This window comes from Aplidium turbinatum, chromosome 1 (assembly GCF_918807975.1).
Source record: "Aplidium turbinatum chromosome 1, kaAplTurb1.1, whole genome shotgun sequence".
Classification (NCBI taxonomy): domain Eukaryota; kingdom Metazoa; phylum Chordata; class Ascidiacea; order Aplousobranchia; family Polyclinidae; genus Aplidium; species Aplidium turbinatum.
Genome location: NC_137472.1, coordinates 33,482,973 through 33,505,601, shown reverse-complemented (window position 1 = coordinate 33,505,601; position 22,629 = coordinate 33,482,973). Strand labels below are relative to the sequence as shown.

Below are 22,629 nucleotides of genomic sequence, written 5' to 3'. Positions count from 1 at the left end.
AATGGACAAAAACACTTTAAAGTTTTCAGAAAAGAGGACAGAAAAACTAGCGACAATCAACAAACAAGGAAGAAATTTTTACAGAAGCAGATAATTCTTTATATCCGATTTATCCGGGTCAGCCGTTTTCTTCAGGACTGCAGACTGTGGGGGGAAAAGCACTTTGTTTTTTAGGAGGGCAATGAAACAATGCAACAACGTAATCTGTACTAAGTGTACTAATCTGATTATGGTCTAACTTGTGTCGTATCGTAAAACCCTATAGGAAGTATTACAACAGTTAATCGCTGTTTCATGTTAACAATTATGTCAAACATTAGATAGACATACCTGTGTTTTCTCTTTTCGTGCAAAACACCTTTGGATGAAGATTGTGATTCATTGTCATCTGTTGATGACAATTCAACATCACTTCGTAATGTGTATTCTTTACACCATCTTTCAGCCCTTCGCAAGTCATCTAATATGTATATATATATCAAAATATATGTTAAAGCTTTCATAGATAAAACTAAGTCTCATTATAAGTACTAAGTTCAGGTGTCGTGAGTGGTCAGTAAAGCCCATCGCTGCATGCTTTGTATCCGGGCCGCACAGCTACTCGAGTAAGATTACTGCATCAGTAGCGAGTCACTGGCAGCACAATGTGTGAAACTTACCCTTACTTCATTCTAACACAACACAGCTAGCAAGAATGAAGTACCAATTTATCATCTTGGTGTGACTCAGTCCGAACTTGAACCCGATACCTACAAACAGAGGGTGCACATGCTAACCACTAGGCCAGACAATCGGTAAAAAAATGCAGATAATTCAACTGAACAGCAGTGGACACTGGAGAATGTGCAAAATAATGGTAAATCAAGCATTTTAAACACAATTTGCTATTTTATAGAAAGCATCAGAACATAGAGTTCGAAAATTAAACTTCAGTCATATAACATGTACCGGTAATATATTGAGATGTAGCCCACCTGTTTCATAAAGAATAGTTACACTGTATTCTGCTCAATCACTTTTAAGGGTGGCCATTGATTCCAACAAACCTTTGTAGCGCAATTTCGATGCACAAGGTGGCCATTTTGACAAATGTTTTTTATGGTTTGACCAAAGTGAACATATTACTTCCACAGGCATGTTCCGCTCTTTACAAAATTGCACAACTTGGTACCGGTACATTGCATTAGTAATTATATAACTAACACCTACAGAAAGTTCTGATATAAACTGAAACACAATATGATGTAAAGAAGTGGTTGTCAAAAGCCGGTCCGCAGAAGATCTTACTTTCTGCAAAGCTTATTTTAATATGGAGTCATTAGCATATTGTCAAATTGTGATCGTACTGTGAAACATGCACAGCTGTAAAACTGACATGTCTCTATGTAAAATTGTTTGATAATATAGGTGAACTTTTTGATGACCTAATTCTGTGCTGTTAATGATATTTTTGTGACAAATTGTGCGTAGTTTTCAAAAAATTTTGCAACACAGAAATACATAACCAAATGGGGAATTTTGTCCTTGATTTTGAAAAATTTCAAAGTCGTTGGTGACGAAAATCTAGAATTAGATAAATTTGAAGTTCCAGGATAGTCAAAGCCTGCAATAGAAATTTGCCAGAACCGGAGTTTGAGAAAGCAAAGATCTAAGTCATATATTTTTATTTGAGGAAAAAACTTGATGTTGTCCAGTGTAATAATTGTATGCACTGGCAAGTAAACACAGTGCAAACACACGCCATGTAGCTGACAACTGTTGAACTTCAAATATCACTACTTTTTGTTAAAATATATGCTCTTAAGATCTAAATCAAATATAAGCACTTTTTGTAGTATTAATAGTTTACCCTGAAGAATATATCTGAGTCAACTGAGACAAACCTTACCTGAGTTTCATTATGTGCGCTACTTGCGTTTTCCTGCACTAACCTGCCAGCTATGAAGCTAATGCAATGTGCAAAACTGCAAATGTCAGCCAATACAAATGTCGTCACGCCGTCAGCTTTGAAGCTAATTAATGCAAATGTCCTCCATTGGGGTTTTCGCTAGGGTTGCCAGAGGTTAATTTAAAAAAGAGCCCAAGCTCCTGCAAAAAGTAGCCCAAAAGTAGCCCAAATTTTTTTGGGGTTCTAAAATGGAGCCCAAAATGGAGCCCAAGCAAAGAGATAGGCTATTATACAAAATTCTTCCAGAGCGCTTGATCATTAGTCCCAATTACAAGTGTTTTTCAGTTTTTCACATCTTTCAGACAGATTGACAACCATGCATTCGCTTAACTGTTTGTTAAAATAACTACAAACAAGTACCTAAACACAAAAAATGGTTTATACAACATAGCAGAAGATGCACATCTAAGAGAATACCTGCATGTGCGCATTTATTACTGCCAAAAACAATAATGATTGCTGGCTATAACATAAGGCCGAACCACCCAACAATTAAATTCAGGGTGATCCTTACCTTTCCCGCGTAAATTGCACACTGCAATATCTCAAATTTTTGTTTAACGGTCGTTCTTTGTGTTGCTTGCGCCACGTGTGTTCTTGCCGGTATGAGAAGAACAGATCATCAGATGTACCACGCATGCTCCAGAATTTACTGATCCTGGTGCTTGCACAATGGTTGTTGATGCAGAAGGTCGTCTACGTCGGACAGCCATTACAGGTGTTTTTTTAAGGTGTTTTGGTGGACCGAAATGGTCCCCCAAATTTCTCCAGCGGTTTCCCAAAATTTGGACTTGCAACTACAGTAGAAAAGTAATGGTTGTTTCTCGCTATGTCTTAAGCAAATATGGCTATTTTTTGGTATTTAAGTGAAACACTTGTGGTCTCTTAAAACTACTTAGCGGTCACCCAAACCAAACCTTAAAAAAAAACTGATTACAACTATTCCAATTCAAACAAAATGTTTCAATATTTCTGGTTTTAAACAAACCAATTATTTCTGGAATTTAACGTGGGAAAGGTAAGAGTCACCAAATTCAGTCTTGTATGAAAGACATGACACGTACTGGGAGGATACCAGAAATCATCAACATCAAAAAGTAATAAAAATCAACTGAAGTTAGCGTTAGTGAATTTCTTTGTGAGGCTTTCTTTGCCTGCCTTGCTCTTCTTTTCTATGAGCTAAACACACCCAGATGTGTTCCTCTCACAACCATCAGCACTCTTGATAACGTCGATAATGATAACAAGTGTCTATACAAATCTTGAAAATATCAGCTAAAGCTACATGAGCTAATAAAGCTATTGCCTAAATAAATGTTGTTGTTTTCTTTTGTAACATTTTCTTTTTTATTTCCCTTTTTATTATAAGTATTTGTGAATGTGTTGTAACCGTGCCAAATTTCTTTCAACGGAATAACTTACTTCGGTCACAAGCATGTTTTAACTTTGTGTTTTGTTGCTTCTACCTTTTTCTTGGCCTTTGCTATGTAAAACTGAACTGAAATTTGTTCACTTTTTTCATCGGGTCAACTCAGTCATAGATGTTTCCATCATATAGCCGCAACATTTCATTGTCTGGATCAAATTTGCTGCAACAGCCATTTTTTTGAAGATTTAACTTAATTTTTAAAATGTTCTCCAAGGTTCTAATGGAAAGCCTGTTTCTTAAACAAGATTTGGTGAGTGTTACTGCACTAAATGTGCGTTCAACGTCTGCATTTGAGATCGGCAAGCTCAAAAACTGCAGGGCAAGGTTTGCAAGTTTTTGCAGTGGGTGATTTTCTGCGCAATCAGTGTATTTGTAAGCATAAGCCCAATAGGTGATGCTATTTCTTTTGACCTCATCTGGCACTGGTATTAACTTGAGAAGATTGTATTGTTCTTCGTATAAATTAACATCTTCTAGGGCAATGTATGGCCTGAACGCCTCATAGAAGTTTCCAAAAGATTCCAAATAAAAAATTTCAGGTTTCAAATACTTCATTTTTTGAAAAAGGGCAATGTTCTCAGGAATTCTTTTAAGAGTTTCCTTGATGGCCGAGGTAATAAACATTCTGGCCCTTTCTTTTATTGCTGTTTTTTCATGGTTTTGTAGATTAGCGTTTTCTAGGTTTTGCAGAAAAGTGATGCCCAGTTGGCAAGCACTGGGGTGTAGCAAGTGCTCTTCCCATCTGGAATTATTAAGAAAACCTTGAATGTTTTGACAATTGCCATTTGAAAAACTAGGGTTTACAACTTTTGTAATCAAGCATTGCAAAAACAAAAACAGTTCATCATGCAGTTTCAATGGATCAACCGACTCGCTTTCAAACTTGTCATTCATACTCTTGAACTGTTTGACAAGTGGCTGAATAAACTGCAGATACATCTTGTTCACAGGATCGCAAAACATACCATGCAAGATTTCAGCAGTGTAGCATCTGTCAGTGACTTTAGCCTGCCTGAACAATTGCTCCAGTTCATCCCATTGGTTTAAAACTGCAGTCATTGCTGGCGCATGGCTAATCCATCTGGTATTTGCAATACCAGGAATGACAAGAGGGCTATCGCCATCATTCAAGTCCCTGTAAACTTGTTGGTACGTGTCCTTTCTTTTTGACGAATGACTAAACCAATTATGTGTTTCTCTCACAAGAAATTCGATATTCCGAGGCAGAACAGCAATGCTGTTGCTGCAAGCCAAATGCAAAGAGTGACAAATGCATTTTACCAATATTACATTTGGAACTTCTTGCTTAAACAAAGAATACACCGAGTGATTTCTCCCACACATTGTGCTTGCCCCATCAGTACCAATGCCAATGACTTGGGAAAGTGGCAAATTGCACTTAGCCAGTACATCCGTCAGTGTATTGAATAGCCCTTCAGCTGTACAGTCATTAACTTCCACAAGCCCAAGAAATTGTGACACCACATTCTCCTTTTTGACAGAGAAGTAACGAACAACAATGCTCATTTGCTTTGTAACACTTATGTCAGTTGTTTCATCAATTATGAGTGACACAGGTGAATTGCCAATATCAAGCAGAAGTTGCTTATGAAATACAGGGCCAATGACATTGTTGATCAATGCTGTGCACTTAGTGCGTTTCAAAGTGAAGGTTTTCGAAATGTCAGAATCTTTGAAAATGCTGCATAGTACCTCAGATAAATGGTCTGCAGTAAGCAACGATGAATGTACAGCTACATGACAAGCCATCTTTATCTCAGCTCGCTTAGTTTTAACACTGATACTATCAACGCGTGGAAACAGAGTAGAAATTGAAGGCTGCTGGCAATTTGAAAACATTTTAATTGATGTTTTGTGCTTTTTTGTATCAGCATGTCTTTCAAGATCTGTCTTGTGGGCTCGTATTACAACTTTGCAGTAACGGCATTTTGCTTGAGAATCATCAGATGGATGAGCCTCTAACCAATCTGAAAATACCAATTTGAATGAAAAGAGAGTCTTTTACATGGTACAATATACTCCTCAGTTGCACGCAATGCAGACATATAATTGCGCTTACCTTTAAATTTTGTATCTTTTTCCCAATCTTTGTTGTATTTCTTCTTGTACTGTCCCCACTTTCCCATCTTTTGTCAAAGAACTAGCAATATGTTAAATTAGGTCTTCTGCAATTCTGATGTGATGACGGTTCTGAAAAAGTGATGACGGGGGCACTGAGCCCATGTTGTCGAGGTTGCTGCCTCCCTAACTCTGGACCGCTGGGCTACACTGACAACGACTAAACATTCTATTAATTTATTTTCTGTCTGATGTTTCAAGAGCGCTTACAATATTACCTACATGTAGTAGGCTACTCCGTCTGCTGCAGCAGCCTACGGGTTGCATATATGCCTATGATTATGACTAAGCGGGTTACAATTAACTGACTACGAATATTATCCACGTGACTTAAAAAAGCCTTCAACGAATTGTTTTGGCTATATTTCTATGCTGTTTTAATAATATCTCCTGTATCGGTTTTGTTAGTCTTGCAAGGCCTGGTGCGTTGTGTTCTGAAATGGCTTTGCCCGTGGTAGGATTTCTTTCAGGGGTTTTCTTTGCCTACCTTGCTTTATGTGATGAGCTATCGCATCAAGAACGTTCCCCTCAAGACCATCAAGGTCGATCAACACAGCAACTGTCTTTTTGTCTTGTTTTTTTTTTTGTTATTCATATAAATTGTTAAAAAAATATTCACTAACCTTTTATTTCTCTTCTTTCTAAATTTATAAAAAAATTATTAAGGTGTTGCTACCGTGCCATATTTTAAACTGATTGTCCTGATTTTGTCGCTTCTACCTTTCTCTAGACCTCTGCTATGTTTGGCATACAGTCTATTACTTTTCATTGTGATGGTGAGAAATAAAAACAAACTGAACTGACGCGGTTTGTACTTTGTCGACTGCATTTTCAAGGAAACCTGGTTGCCAGATGTTAAAGCCTAAACATTCATATTTTGGGAAAATTGGTATCTTTATGCCAAATTGGTAACCCTGCCTAAGTGAGGCCTCCTAAAACGCTGCTCCTCAACGAAATAACTACGAATCAGGTAAAAATCTTACGCATGATAAAGTTTTTACATAAAAATTTATATTGCATTTTTTTTTTAAAAGTAGCCCAATTGGGCGCCAGCCAAAAAAGCGCGCCCAACGCGAATTTTTGGCGCCTGGAGAAATTAAAAGTAGCCCAATTGGGCGTAAAAGCGCCCAATCTGGCAACCCTAGTTTTCGCGCGTTTTTTACTATCGCACGTCACAAAGTAGCTTCTGATTGGCTCGAGACACTAACAATGGCGGACATTTTTTTTAATTTTCTCAATCGAGATGGGACAAGCGCAATCTAGTTGTTATAAGATGTCTATGGTTAAAGTGCTTACCTACGAACACATGGTAAAGGGAACTGTGGTACAATTATTCAGCTCAGTGTTGTCATATTTTGTTTCAAAAATAAAATAAAAAAAACGAAAACAAAAATGAACCGAGCACGCAAAAATTGCGAGATGAAACTACAGCCTTGATTTGCAAATTAGTGTTTTTGTTCAGAATTAGTGATCCTCATAGTGATGCATGATTTAGAAAAACGTTTCAATTTTTTTTTTTTCCTTAAAACAATAATGTAAAAAAATTGAGGTATTACCGTAGTACATCCGCAAATAATGACGTTGGCCCAACGTTTTGTACAACTGCACACCAACATTAGCAAGACCGACTTTCTAATTCTAAGTTTTTTTGCATTTTCATTGTCCCATTACAATTGTAAAAGGAATACAATAAAGCAAACTTAAATAATTCTTCGTAGGTATTATCAATTAAAATATTTCCAAAGTTGGCAAAGTTGGCAAAACTACACTACCCTCAGCCAACCCGAACAACCGTCAGCCAACGTTGGGCCAAAGAAAAATGTTTACTGGGTCCACTTCTATCAAAATAGATTTAGCATAAAAATGCTCGTTTCACAAACAATTTATTTCATTTCAGAAAAAGTCTTGGAACCGGTAATATGATGTAGGCCAGGGGCGTGCAACTGTTTATCGCAATGGGCCACAACGTACAATTATAATGATGCTGAAGGCCAGTCTATCGAATAACACATGAATTTATATGAACAATTTATTTAATGGAAAAGTAGCCTACACACAATCAAGTTACACATTGAGTTTCAGATATCTTGAAGCTCAGTTTTGTAACAAGCTCAATGTCTTTCTTGTAACCGTGAAATACCTCTTGCTGTTTGCTCAAAGACTTTTCCAACTGCTGCATTTTGTTTTCAACTGTTGCATTTTGTTAACCCGTAATTGACCCACAATGCTATCATAATTAGCAGAGTGTTTTGCACAGTAGTGTCGCTTGATATTGTACTCTTTCATTACTGCTATAGTGTTTTGACCAAATCAGGCAAACAACATCTTGATTGTGTTGAACAACGAAGTAATTTATTCACCACTCATTGTTGAACTTCCGCCTTTCATAATCAACCTTCCTTTTCTTACTTGTAGACATTTTTGCTATGCTAAGCTTTTTGTAGAATAAATATTAATACAGTATATTCACCACACTGCACCCATAAAGTAAGATTTATGTTACTGAATCATTGCCAGAAGAACAAGGCGGTTTTCTACAACGCTTACTAATGACGCAACAATAATGCTAATGATGTAATAATGCTAAAAATCAATAATGCTAATGATGACGTTACAAATAACAACATCCTCCGATCTAACAGCGAAAAGTATTTAAAAATAATGGGCTACTTGATGAAGAATGTGCGGGCCACGTAAATGGGTACCACGGGCCGTGCTCTGGACCGCGGGCCGTATGTTGCACGCCTCTGAGTAAGCTATAAAGTTAGACATTGTACGTATTTGTATAGCAAGCTTCGATTTGTAACTTCAATCATTGTCAGTGTTATTCAAACAAAGAATAAGGATATAGCGCTACGACTATTATATTTCAAATAAAATTTTCTTTTGTACATAAACAGGACAGTGACCCTCTGACCGGCCAACCGGGAACGTTCTCGAATTCCCAGAAGGCTAACGATTAGCCGCCAATCCACCCCTGCGTACAATATGTATTTTCATAGTGATAAATTTTAACCTAATAAGCAAATGTTATGCTGTGTAGATATTATATCTTACATGCTTCGTTGATTTTCCAAAATATTTGCAGGCGTTTTGAAATATACACGAGAGACACTTGGTTTTATACCTTATGATGTTAATTTTGTGAATCTTAGGGGTTATACCCCAAAATGAGGTTAAGCCCCACCTTAGAGCCATAAGAAAAGTTGTTTCAAACTCAGTGGAACATGCCCCAACTGATGATACAAGTTCCATCTTTGCACCTTATCATGTTATTTTTACCGGTAGGCTATGTATTTTGATCCAACTTTGGGAGCTCCTTATTCAGGAATGCCCCACCTGGGGCGACCAAATTTGAATGTTCTGAAATCCGTAAGTGAGGTACTATCACCTACACTTAGTTTCATTCATGTACCTTATGATGTTAATTTTGTGAATTTTAGGGATTATACCCCCAAAATGAGGTTAAGCCCCACCTTGGGGTCATAAGAAAAGTTGTTTCGAACTCAGTGGAACATGCCCTAACTGATGATGCAAGTTCCATTTTTGTACCTTATGATGTTATTTTTACGTATTTTGCCCCAACTTTGGGGGCCCCTTATTCGGGAATGCCCCACCTGGGGCGACCAAATTTTAATGTTCTGAAGTCCGTAAGTGAGGTACTATCACCTACACTTAGTTTTATCCATGTACCTGATGATGTTAATTTTATGAATTTTAGGGGTTATACCCCCAAAATAAGGTTAAGCCCCACCTTGGGGCCATAAGAAAAGTTGTTTCGTACTCAGTGGAACATGCCCTAACTGATGAAATAAGTTCCATCTTTGTACCTTATGATGTTATTTTTACGTATTTTGCCCCAACTTTGGGGGCCCCTTATTCGGGAATGCCCCACCTGGGGCACCCAGATCGACTTGTTCCAAAGTCTACAAGTGAAGGCATAAACTCTGGCGTAGGTTTTGTTCTTGTACCTTATGATGTTTTTTTGACCCCCAAAATGGGTTTTTCACCGGGCCGTAGCCCCCAAACGCCCCAGCAGTGAAACCTCGGATGTGGGTTTCTGAACATCCCACAGTGGGGTAAGGTTGATAAAACACTCAAACCTTTTGTACCTTATGATGTTACAAAAACGTCACGGGCTGCCGGACTATAAGAGGCACGCAAAACTAATAATTCGCAGCAAGATGTTAAAAGAGAACACTAAAAGGTCAACAAACAATCAAAAAACAGATAGCTTTCATGTATCGTCCGAATTTTTATCTGCGCCGGGAGTTTTGTTTGCCCGGTTCTTTTTTTTTCATTTCTGTCACCAGCCGCCTTCAAATACCGCTTCACTGCAGATTTGATAACTTTGTCCGTCGCCTTGGCTTGCCTTCGAATCACATCTGTAATAATACAATATGAGCTCTCTGTGAAAACAATTTCGCTCACAAGTCACAACAACAACTTGATTACAATACTAACTCATTATTAGGGATCGAAGCGATGGCAAGTATCCTTGGCAAGCAACAACAACCACGCATGTGATATTGGGAAGGCATGGCTAAATAGTAGAAACTGATATATTACAGGACGTTGTCAAATTTTAACGTTTATATTACAGAAAAATATTTCATTCCTTGATAAATCTTCCATTTTGTCAATCCTCAGTTGATTTGATTTATATTTAACTTCCATTCATAAAAACAAAGAAGCCTGGCATTTTCCACCATCGTACTGTAGTATGCATGGTGTTAGCAATAGCATTGCAGCACTTATTACTGACGGTAGCTCATAACACTACTTAAAATTTAAGTAAGTTTGTAAAACTTACTTAAATTTCAAAATCGTTTTACGATTTTGAAATTTAAGGATAAGATCATTTTAAAATCATAAAACTACTTAAACTTAAAATTTAAGTCTTAAATATACAATTTATAAATACAAACTTACCAAATAACACGTTTTTATTTTCAGATCAAGAAAGGTAGTTTTTTCGTTTTTTCCACTCCAATTAAACTGAGCGGCCAGATCGTCATTCATTAAAAGTCGCATAACTCTCCACACAGTTTCCGTACAATCATTTCCTCCAACCGTTGTTATTTTCCATCGCTGTTAAATGAACATCCACACGTTACTCAATAGTTAGTTTAGAACTGAACAAGATAACAAGCGAAGTCTAGATCGTGAACTCAAACCAAACAACCACACGTTCCATATATTGGTTAATCGTTAGGTTATTCTTTAAAAATTATCATAAATTGGTTTAATAAACATGATTCTATTTTACAAACTAAATTATTTCTGCACACAAAATGTATGTGGAAGCGTTTAGAGCAAAACAAACAAGTTTTAAAAATTGAAACTGAGCAGTTGAATAATTAAAAGCCCAGACAGCAAAATCTGTCATTTTTACATTGGTTCAATGTCCGCAGACGTCACATCAATGTAAAAATGACGGATTTTGCTGTCTGGGAGGTTCTAATCTTTTCTGAGTATGATTTACTGTAGTTACCACCTGCAAAGCGAAAACAAACATGTAACTAATATGACAACAGTTACTTTATAGGTGCAATAACAAATATTTTGTCAACACGTCATGTTAGAATTTAACTGATCGGTTGTTGCATGACATAAGGCTGGTGTAGCCATGTCGGAATAGGATTACATGTACCTATTCCGACATGGCCTACCGCACATGTAGCTTGTGGCATAAAAGTGTAAGTTATAACAAATGAGTACAGTGACTTACAATGGCTGCCAAAACATCCGCATCTTCTTCTAACTTTTCTTCCAGATCAAAAAGAGAGCGTTTGTTAGCTTTCTTAAATCTTCATGTAATTAAGGTTAAAACACAATAGACTAGGACACAGTTCCCTCTTTCGACACTTTCTTACATGCTGTAGGCGTAACCGGGTACACCAAAATAAGTGCAAAGTAAGCTTTATTGTACAGCAGTCTACCCAATAACTGAGCAAGCGCAAAAGACAATAGAGCTTTTGCACATTCAAAATCACCAGAGCGTGACGTTTGAGTTACGCGGAGTCTGAGAGTTAAGAATCGCTTGTTTTCTACGGTTTATGTTTTCTGCGTTTCTTGTCATTGCAAGCAAGCGTGAGGTCGCTGGCTGGTTAAAGTAAATTTTTTGTGTTTATGAATTGTTGTAGGTTATCGGTACACTTCAGTTCTTGTTCGTTTTAATCATAGTGTTGGCTAACAGACTAGTAAAGGCAATTTAGGACGGCCATTGTGGAACGTGTGCATTTTGACCGGGACATATGGATCACGTTACTGTGACGTTTGGCTTCGATCACCGCAAGCCCGCGCGAGAAACTAAATTAGTCTCGCGCTTGCCTTCAGATGATCTCACATTTTTTGTAAGTTACACGTTTCATTTTTTGACTAGGTTGAGAAAAATGCAAGGTTTTGAGTTGGTTGAGTTACAGGACGGTTATTCATTTTTTTGCTTATCACGAGAGAGAAGAAACTGAATTAATAAAACAAAAGTGCACAATTATTGTTTCTCTTCATTTTGCAAGTCGTTGAAAACTGAGACCGAAGAAAGAAAAGTGAACAAGTAGCCCGTTTCGCGCACATTACCTTGTCTTGCAACATTTTATTTTCATTCTGCATAACATATGCAATAAACCAACCACACTTCATTGGTGATGCCAAGCATAGTCACTGGTATTTTCCTGTCGAAGATGTGAAATCGACGAATTTTCTTTATGGCCCACTCTCTGGGCCTACATGAATGCGATGGCGTGCAATACTTCGTGTATTCAACACTTCGTCTTCACTCATTTGAGGCCTACCTAGGAACGGTGAGATATTCAAATGTAGACCAATACCATGTAGGCTAAATCTTTTTCCATAAGAAACCCTTTTTCGGCCATAACAGCATCATTGAAGTGCAGTTCATTAGCAGCTTTTTTCTGGTTTAAAAAGTGAAAAATCCACTCCTCTGACATATTTCTTTGTCACTCACATTACTAGTGTACAACTGCTGAGATACAAACATAATACGCCCATTTCTTGGATCAACTCCCACTAATCTAATGCCTTTGCGGTGTTCGTACTTTTATAGTTCGAGTACGTTTGCGACTGACGGTGAAGTGAGGATGGTGTTTCGAGACGTAGTTCAGTGCAGTCGATGATGATCATGGTGCTTGAGTAGCCTAGTCCCAGTGGCGTAGCTAGGGGGGGGCGGACCGCCCCGGGCGGCACGTCTGGGGGGCGGCACTTTCAGACAGGACGTTTTTTTTTATAATGCAAAAGTACACAAAAAATAAAAGCAAACAGAATGGCAACGTTCAAAACACAGGGCCGGATTTAGCCTAAGCGCTGCCCTAGGCAGATACGAAAAGTGCCGCCCCCTAAAAAAAAATTTCGATGGTGCGCTACGATTTATATTTTCAATTCCTTACAAAAAAGTTATTTGCACAGTTTATTTGAATACATCAATGAATGTCATTGCATAATGAACTAATTGTTCAAAATCGCTTGCGGCGGGCTTTCTCTCTTGCAAACAAATCACTAATTTCTTCAAAGTCTTTAGAAACAAGTAAAGATGAGTTAATCCTCAAAAATGTGAGATCATTCAAGCGATCATGCATGGTTTACATACTTTAAGCATCAAGGTTAGTACACAAAATAGCCTGCAACTTTTCCATCAACCTAACATTGACTAAAAACATTTTTTCTGGGCTCCTTTAAATTTACTAACAGTGAAACAAACCGAACAAAGATTAATAAAAATTGCACAAACAAACCCTAGTCCTCCATACTAAGCGAGACAGAAAAATAAAACAAGCGCTAAGCAGCACATATTGTTGAAAACCAATCAAACGTGAAGTAGCCTACTCTAGGTGCGATAACTTGCCATAGCCTACATGACTTGCCGCACTGTTTATAAATGTGTGTGATGTGATAAAATATTTATTAATTCCTATATATCTGTTGTTAATTATTATATTCACGTACAGTATTATCATTTATCAATGTAATATATTCGTATATTTTGCCACCCCCAATAGTTTGCCGCCCTAAGCAGCTGCCTACTCTGCCTACTGCTAAATCCGGCCCTGTCAAAACATCTTAAATATCTAAAAACGTTTCAAATTTTCATGAATTTTTCTGCCGTTATGTTTTTAATACGTTACAAAATTCCTATACTAGCCTTTATTAAGCAGAGGCGGAAACATGCTCATCAAATTTGGGTAGCCTTGTAAAAGGTTACAAATTGATTATTTTAATTCCGCAGCAGTTTTTGTGCTTTTGCATTCAGTATATTACTAAATTATAGCGGTCAGTGGCGTAGCCAAAGGGGGGGAAGGTTGGGGGTTTCAACCCCCCCTTTTGAGAAAAACTAAATGGAGAAAACTGAATCACTTTTTGAATTTTACGAAGCAGATCTGCCGTGTATAAACGCCCTTGCTATTATATCTGAACTGCGTATATTTGGTAGGCTATCGATGTCTTTTCAATTCTTCCCAAACCAGTTTGCCAAAAAGTGCTGTAAGTGCATTGCCATTTTGCCCGCAGTCAACGTTTCTAAACATTAATATTTTACTCCGCATTCTGGCTACTCTTCCAGTTAGCCTACCACTTGCACCAATGAAAGATCTTTTTCTGCTCTTCGAAGAACTTATTTAAGAAATTCAACCTCTGAAAACCGATTAAACGGTTTGGCTTTGGTTAATCTGTATAGAAAATTGGTCCCAACTGTTGAGGATGTCATTAACAAGATGTGTGAAAAGGTTCGTCGACTTCCTTTTTCCCTTTAGTTTCATCGGTATCAATGATTTTTTGCATTCTTATTGCTTGTGTTGATGATTTTTTCATAGCTGTTAGCTGTAAGCATGATTCTACTAATTCGACATGTTAAAGCAATTCTGGTGCTTTATCTTTTAAAATGAGTAAGAACTTGTGTGTCATATTATGCTTTGTAATTCGAATGACCTTTCATAATTCATATAGCAGGGTGTGACCGCTCTACAACGGTTCAGTATCCATGGTATCCAGCTAACTCGTGCAGTCGATGGAAACACCGCAATATCTACAGCTGTGAAAAATTGCACTAACCTTTTATAGCCTATACCCGATTCCAGTGAATCGTTATACAAAACTTGAATATATCAGAAATAAAGTAACTTCTTTGTCTCAAAGCTTTTTGTCTGACACTCATTAAGATATATGACGTCTATGACGTTACATTTTTTAAACTTCGGGTCAACTTTAAAACATAAAAGTTAGTGACTTACCGGAATAAGATCGTTTTTTGGATCAACTAAGGAGAAAATTGATAAATAATAAAACTGTAATAATCTCGCAAAAAAAAGCAATCAACCTATGTCTCTAAAAAAAGGTTTGCCTAATTTTAAACGAAACTGCATTAAAAGAGCTAGTTTTGCCAATACCAAACATTCAAATATCTCAGTCAGGAATTAGCAACAAGAAAACATAAAGACTTCAGCTTTATTTTCGAAAAATGCCGAAGAAAACATGACCATTTTACAGGAATATTCATATCCACATTTTTGTTGAAAATGCTCTCAGAATGCACCAAATTCAAAGTAGTTTTTCAAAATTTTCTGGGGGAGGCCCCCAGACCCCCCCGCCGATAAGTGTCGTCTTCGGCGAGTACGCCGTCGGGCTTCGCCCGACGGCGTAACGGCGTAATTAGGCAAAACCCCTCCCTTTCACAATTCCTGGCTACGCTACTGATAATGGTACGTTTGTCTGACTGTACACCGCAAATTGAAAATAGCACGTTGCGTATTGCAGTGCTGATAAAATAACGCATTTCATTTTCACATGCTTTTTCTTGAAGGGGCGGCAAAATCTGAATCCGCCCCGAGCGGCACATTCCCTAGCTACGCCACTGCCTAGTCCTTTTTGAAGTCTGGCTTCGTGGCTGCTATGATAGCATCACGATGACGGAAAATGTTCAAACTAATCAACCTTAAATACATGAGATTTGTTTTGTTTGTTTATTTTTATCCTGCATTGCGGGAAAGCGGACTTGCGCGCTATGCATCGGTGTAGCCTATACGCCTTCCGACGTACACCTGACCCACGCTGCAGCCGACGGCAATGTCTGTTTTCGGTTGTCTACTCTACTAATGACTTAAATTTGGTAATACCCATTACTCGAAATCGATCACTGGGTAGAGGCAATTATCGTAAAGTTTCTGGTCAAGAGAAACAACAGCAAGTGCGGTGGCTGGAGTCGAACATGCAGGCTCTCGACTGCGAGCCCAACGCGCTAACCACTCGGCTACTGCTGCCATTCATGAATGAAAAACACGGTGTACAGTACGAATGCAGAACTAATACCAAACCTTGTGCCTATAAGCAGGGCCGGATTTAGCTGATGGGGGGCCCGGGGCACTTTTAGATCGGGGGGCCCCACACAAAAAATTTTTTTCGCGCCTAAGGCGCGAAAAACGATCTCTACGTCAACAGTAGCATCAGTCCAGTACTGCACAGCATTTTGCAGAGACTTTAAAGGCCAAATAGAAAAAAAATAACACAAAATCACATTTTAACCACATAGGGCGGCCCTTCAAAAGTCGGGGGGCCCGGGGAAAATGCCCCCTCTGCCCCCCCCCCCCTTAAATCCGGGCCTGCCTATAAGTATGTATAAAACAAACCCAGGCGAAGCTTCATCAACACTAGAATCAACACCAAGAAAAATTCATCTTCCACCGCTAGTACCGTAGCCTATATGCAGGGCTGGATTTCAGCCGGAGCGGTCCGGAGCGCCGCTCCGGAAGCTCGATCAAAAAATTGACTTCTCCGGAACGGCGTTCCGGAAGCTCAAATATTTTATACTCTTATTATGCTTTGCCCTGTTCAGTAAAAGTATATCCATAATTCTTGATGAGTCGAACACGTTAAATCGGGTATTTACTCTGATAATATATCTTCGTACCAGTCTTGACGGAAGCGAACCTGTGAATGTATTTGTCTTGTTGAGCTCGCTATTCTTACGGCGAATGGGATCTATGATGCCCTGAAGAGCTGCCTAAAATCATATGGCATGTCTACAACGTTTTTATCTTCTTGTTTGATTGGTGATGTATGTGATGGCGCGGTTGTGATGATAGGTCGCAAAAATGGTATAGCAAAATGGCTTCGTAATTAATTTCCAGACATTGTGGTCTGGTCTTGTGCAACCATAGATTGGAGCTATCGGTTCGTCATGCTGTAAAATCAGTCAGTAATTTGAATCGATTTCGATCTTTTATGGACAAACGCTATAGCCTTTACCACGCTTCTCCTAACAATAGCAGGGAATTGGGTGAATGTGCAGCGGCTGTTGAAGTGCAGTTGTTGAAAATCGGAAGGGTAGGCCTACTGGACACACGTTGGGTAGCCTCGAGTTTCCGCACAGTTAGTGCCGTCTGAAATGATTTCCCAGCACTTGTCGAATTTTTCAAAAAGGAGGCTATTAGCGACACAAGAGATTCTCGGAAACGTGCGAAATATCAAGGACTCTTGTCGAAGATAACATCCACGGATTTCTTGTTGGACTTGACTTTGATGTACGAATACTCGCAAGAATTATTCAAAATAGCCTAAGCCTTGAACTGTAAAACAGAGCATGTATAGGCTATACTATTTGAGATGCAGATAACAAAATTAATAATCTTGCAAAATTATTTGAAACACGAAGGAACGAACCCGGACGACATTATGGCATTGCTAAGGATGCTGAAGAAAACTTAAAGTTCAAAGGTGTAGAATTACATGTAAACAATTGCAGAAATAGCCCGCTAATCAATCCCCACATCTTCTCCACTGTAAATCAAAAATTGTAGTTTTAACCACTTCTAGGGGTGGTTTAAAAATTCCACTTCTACTTTTTCATTCCCACCCCATAGCCTATTGGGAAAGATGGTCATTTCCACCCTACCAAAAGGTGTTATTTTCCACCCAACAGAGAAGGGTGTATAATCACTTAGGAAATTCCATCCAAGATCGCTTGTTGAATTCAACAGACTTGTCATTTATTAACAGCTGAAAAATACTTGATTCAACAATTTGGCCAGAGGACACAGTAATGACACACGGAGAAAACGAAATCATTTAAGTGGCAAAGAGATGGCGCTTAGATGAATGCGAAGCTGTTGTGAGAGGACTTCGTGAATATATAACTACGAAAAGAAGATCCCAGAGTCTTCAAAATTTGATAACGTCACTATAATCCCTTCCAATTTCATCGAGCGAGTGTGAGCGCGGATTTTCACAAATGAACCTCATACTGACATCTGACCATGCTTCTCTACACACTGTAACTGTTTCAAGTTTACTCTTTATACGAATGATCCGTCTTCCACTGAGAAATTTTTAACCAGCGAAATAGACTATGTTGGATCCTGATTACGCCATGGACGTAACCCGGCAATTGAGACCCGAAGTCGCCAGAGGTTTTATGATTTTGAATACGATAAGTGTCTTAAAAATTGTAGGCTATAACTTGAAAAATCAAAAGTGGAAAAAGCTAAAAACAAATTTTTTCTTTTTTTTTCTAGGCTATAACTTGTATTTTTTTGTATTATTATTTCACTAAATTATGAATATTTGCATTGAACAACGCTATACCATCTATAGACCATGATAATTACTTTAACAACGTTTTAGGTACATCAAGTGTGTTGTTTCAAAGTCTTATGAAGACATATTTCTGAATTTTTTCTACGGCACCTAGCGCATTTGGAAAGTAAAAAACTAGCGCTCCGGAAGCTAATCTTCTGGAAATCCACCACTGCCTATATGTAGCCTAGATGCAGTGCTCCTGTATCATTTTGATTTTTGAGGTATTTTGAAAGTAGCATCGTCATCAAGTTCTGCATCAACATTTTGATTTGCATACTTAGCTTTTGAAGCTGTATAATACAGGAAATTCTTCCTATCTTTGCATGGCAAGATCGCTTCCAATACAATAAAGAACTGGTCGAAGGTTAACACTTCTGTAGCCTAAGTTTACAACTTAAAAGAGTTTTATTTTCTGGAAAATTATACTGAAACACTGATACACGCCTGTAAAGACCACAAAACAACAGCTCAAGTAAACGACAATTTATTCGCCTGCAAACTACGCCACAAACCCTATCGCACAGCATTGCAAACAGCGGCTAGTCGTTCACGACTCCAACGTCACGCTCTGTTGGTTCGTTATGCAAAAGGTCTATTGATCAGACAAACAGGCTCTTCAATTTTCAAATCAAATCAATCGCTTGTTTGAAATGGCACGTGACTTCAATCAAGCGCAATTAAACGGTATAATCAAGCGCGGGCGAAGCTCGGCCTTTCGTACGAAACCAACACCATCTGACGAAACTCGACGGCGCGTTGCCAGCGGAAAGCGGGCGAAAATCGAAAGCGCGTCTCTCGCTCGAAAGTCGACGGCGCGAAGCTAGCAGAAAACGCTCACATACATTGGCGACATCGAAAATCGTTAGCTGTAGGACAGCGCCTGACTGGCGAATATCGTCATGACTTTACAGAAAAAAAATCATGACGATATTCGCCAGTGAGGCGCTGTCCTACAGCTAACGATTTTCGATGTCACCAAGGTGAGCGCTCGCCGCCCTGATGACGCCAGCTGCACGCCAACTATTTGCTACCTGGGAACTAGTTACTTTTGTAACTAGTTACTGCCCACCTCTGTAATAAATAATTTAAGTATAATTCAAAAGATCACAAATATGTTCTAATGTACAGTACAAGTTAAACTTAAATGCTATGTCTTAAGTTTTAAACGTTGCAACTGAGTAGAAATCAAATCACGCTGCGCAAACGGCTACTGCGCGCATTTACGCACCTTGAGGGGAATGCTGAATATCAGGCTTCTGCTTCCAATGATAAAGAAAAATAAAGTTTAGCATTATAAAAATATTTGCAAAGTTGGCGCTAAATTGATTCTTTGCAAAATCACAGGTGGTGTTTGTTAAAGCTTTGAAAGTTAAAAAATCCGTTGAAAGCTACCTTTGGCGGAAGTAACATTTGACGAGATTGAAGAGATTTAGAAAAGAAAAAAGAATACAGGTGTCGCATGTTGTTCACAAGCAAAACTGCGCATTGTCAGTGAAGCAATGCCGTGACAAGCAGCTTTATCGCTTTTTCATATAGCATCTCTGCTTACTTTCTGTAGTTGGTGTTGACAAAGAAAGACCACAGCTTATCGTTTTAAATATAAAAAAATGCCTGTAGGGTAAATGGTGGCTTTAGCAAAGCAAACTACTTGTAAGTTTTTATAGCGAGGCAATGCTTTATAAAAGATTTTACCACAAAACATGTGACTTCTCCTTCACTAACTGTAGTTTAGTGTAGTTTGTTTGATTTCTATTCTACTAGAAATTGATTTAAGATCAGATAGAACTTTAGATTAGATAAAACATAGACACTTTTGTACGATTTCAAGTGAAAATCGATATGCCTATTTACATTGTTTCGCTAGTTCTCTTGCTTCCTCTCGTTTATTCATTTTTCGGCATTTTTTCCACCAATTAATGAAAATTAAATCCCTTCAGAGGGGATGAACAAGAAGACACCAAAGAAATAATACGTGCAATTTGTGAAGAGAAGCTTTACAAACTTCCATTTTCAAGTTGAGCAAGCAGAAACAATTAGGTCTACTTCATTCAAATGTTTGAGTATCTAGTAGAGTCATTTTCAGAGGATCCGTGACCGTGTTGAGGATACCAAAGTTTCTCAGTGGATTTAACAAGGGCAACTGATACTAAAAAAAAATAAGCTCCCATATACCTCGCGAAAATGGCGGGAAAGTTGTTGTTTTTGACGTTTTTCAAAATGGCCGCCACCGCCATCTTGGAAAACTGATAAAGTTCTATTTCTTGACGTGGATGGCCAAAAATGACAATTTAGATGTCAATTCCCACTAATTTTGGTGTCAGAAACACAATGGGATGGCATAATTCATGATTCAGAGTCCTCTTGACATCAAAATCCAAGATGGCAGACGTATGCGATCCCCCACTGTATTAAGATTCACTATCATTGCAGGACAAATATGATGCACAGCTGTCAGAATCACTTCCGTTAATATCATCGCTGTTCCCTTTATATAGATGACTTGGAGTTGTTGGAAGTTCCAGGGATGGTGGAAGTGCAGGTTGGATATAGCGTACTGGGAGGCATATGTCATTTACAAGGTGCCATCCATGGCCAATTGGTGATGGATGACTTTGAAGCTAGAAGTTTTTCTGCAGATATGTGAGGTAATTGGTGCGCTCTAAGTGTGGTCGTAGACTGTCAGAGTCAGGTACCACTCTGATGATCGTCTTTTTCTTGAGTACTGACCACTTTGCTGCTCTCACCTCTCTCAGTGTCTTGTGTGTGCTGTCACGATAGATATACCGGATAACAAATTTCTGCAAGTCATTGATGATTTCTTGTGTGACCGGGAGGATTGTGCCACAACTCTTAAGGAGGTTGTGAGCCTCTGATGATTGTTCTACACTGTCAACAATAGTTTTCTTGTCTACTCCATAAAAGCTGGAGTTATGATCGCATCCGGCAAGAACATGAGGCGGGATCAAAGGCTCCGCCATTGCCTCATCACACAAGTTGACACAAACATCGAGCATTTATCAGCTGAGATTTGCGTTTCAAGCACAAGAGTCCTGATATTTGCCGAGCCACATAGGCTGCCTGAACATAGTTATCGGTATCCTCAGTGTCTATGACAACCGCTTCTGAATACTCCTCGGATCGCAGTTTACCATAGAGTGTGAACAGAGCGGTGTCTGCTTCGGCATTGGCGCATGTGAGATTCTGCAATACTTCATCTGTGGTGAGATTCCTTGCTGGTTTGCCAACAACACAATATATGAGCTGAGTAGTGATTATAAATGCCCTTTTATTGAAGGCAGCCTCGATGAATGCTTGAAGGCGAACTTTATTCTCTGGCTTACTAAGAAGAGCATGAAAGTCTTTACTAAAAGGAAATTTGTCCTCTGACTTCATAAACACATTGCGAATGAACTGATTTTATTGACGGTGTTGTCGTTCATTATCTTTGATGGAGAAGTCTTGCTCGTACGAGTCATTCACCAAGATAATACGTTTTGCATTCCTATGTCGGTTCAGGACAAAGTTTACAAGTTTCTGACCATACTCTCCCCACGTTAACTTGGTTCCATCTGCTTTTTCTCTGTCTTCAGTCGTAGGGGTTGTTAGACGCCATATTAGTCCAATGACTACTATTGATGTGTAAATATCAGGGTAAGGCATGTATGTCCTTGTCAGTTTTTCCTGTAGCTTACTCTTCTGCGTTTTGCGCATAGTACCATTTGCATTAAATATTGAAAGGCACTCATCTGTTACTCGATGCTGCAATAAGTCTTCGATGTTTGAGCCATCACTTGCCTCAACAAGTTTCATGACAGAGGAAAATGCCTTAGCCTACTCTGCATTTCTTCAGTGGCCTCAGGTTTTCACGTCTTGTCTTCTCGATTTCTTGAGTTGCAAAATTACCTCTTTTACTACATGGTATTCGAGCAGTAAGGGACTTTGTTTTGGAATAGACTCGGTCTGATCTTCTGATCAAAAGGATCAAAAAGCTAGTACGGTCTAATCTTCTGGCTTTGGTCTTGTTCCGTCTGCCTTAGCTCGGGCCAATGCATGGATAACACCTCTCATTCTTTGAGGAGCTGTGTCCAGATGTTGTTCATCCGCTACTCTTGGTCTGATGGGTGGTTCACCAGTCACCACGCTTGACTGTTTTGTATGGTTCAACTCTTTGCATCTGGCTCCCAGCTCTTTGAGAATAGAAGAGAGGTAGGAAGGCAAGGTGGTATTTACAACTGGTCTATCTTCAATCAGCGTAGGTAGATTTAACTCAGGCAGGTCTGGCTGGACAAACATGACATTTGTACGATGTGATTGGCCACTTCCAGTCAAAGTGTCACTTTTGAAGTCATCGTTGTCGACTATACATATTGCGGGTGTTCCTTCAGAAAGTTCAAATGGACACTCAGTTGAATGCTTCAGGTCAGTAACTGACCAGAAATCTCTAAGCATAAGTACATCATTGTAACTGATTCCCAGGCCATCCTTATGTAATATGTCTACCATTTCTCTGCTCTTTGCCATACCATGTAGC

The 22,629-nt window shown here is 38.8% G+C and overlaps 2 protein-coding genes across 2 annotated transcripts; both read right to left on the bottom strand.

Moving 5' to 3' along the window:
* Nucleotides 1-3,111: 3,111 nt before the first annotated feature.
* Nucleotides 3,112-5,524, bottom strand: LOC145765041 (uncharacterized). The gene is made up of 2 exons (XM_082576781.1): nt 5,458-5,524; nt 3,112-5,365 (listed from the first exon to the last, which is right to left on the bottom strand). The coding sequence occupies exons 1-2, from the start codon at nt 5,522-5,524 to the stop codon at nt 3,480-3,482; spliced, it is 1,953 nt and encodes a 650-aa protein (XP_082432907.1). The 3' UTR covers nt 3,112-3,479.
* A 3,910-nt stretch (nt 5,525-9,434) lies between these two features.
* LOC145765030 (uncharacterized) lies at nt 9,435-21,076 on the bottom strand. Its single transcript, XM_082576769.1, has 4 exons — nt 20,883-21,076; nt 11,248-11,326; nt 10,449-10,607; nt 9,435-9,901 (listed from the first exon to the last, which is right to left on the bottom strand). Exons 1-4 carry the CDS (start codon nt 21,074-21,076, stop codon nt 9,896-9,898), a joined length of 438 nt encoding a protein of 145 aa, XP_082432895.1. The 3' UTR covers nt 9,435-9,895.
* Nucleotides 21,077-22,629: the final 1,553 nt, after the last annotated feature.

Coding starts and splice junctions, on each gene's coding strand:
- LOC145765041 (XM_082576781.1), bottom strand. CDS start 5,524: ATGGGAAAGTGGGGACAGTACAAGAAGAAATACAACAAAGATTGGGAA. Junction 5,366..5,457: donor AAAAGATACAAAATTTAAAG/GTAAGCGCAATT, acceptor TGGTATTTTCAG/ATTGGTTAGAGGCTCATCCA.
- LOC145765030 (XM_082576769.1), bottom strand. CDS start 21,076: ATGGCGGAGCCTTTGATCCCGCCTCATGTTCTTGCCGGATGCGATCAT. Junction 11,327..20,882: donor TTGCAGAAATTTGTTATCCG/GTATATCTATCG, acceptor AATTACATGAAG/ATTTAAGAAAGCTAACAAAC. Junction 10,608..11,247: donor CGGATGTTTTGGCAGCCATT/GTAAGTCACTGT, acceptor TTCATTTAACAG/CGATGGAAAATAACAACGGT.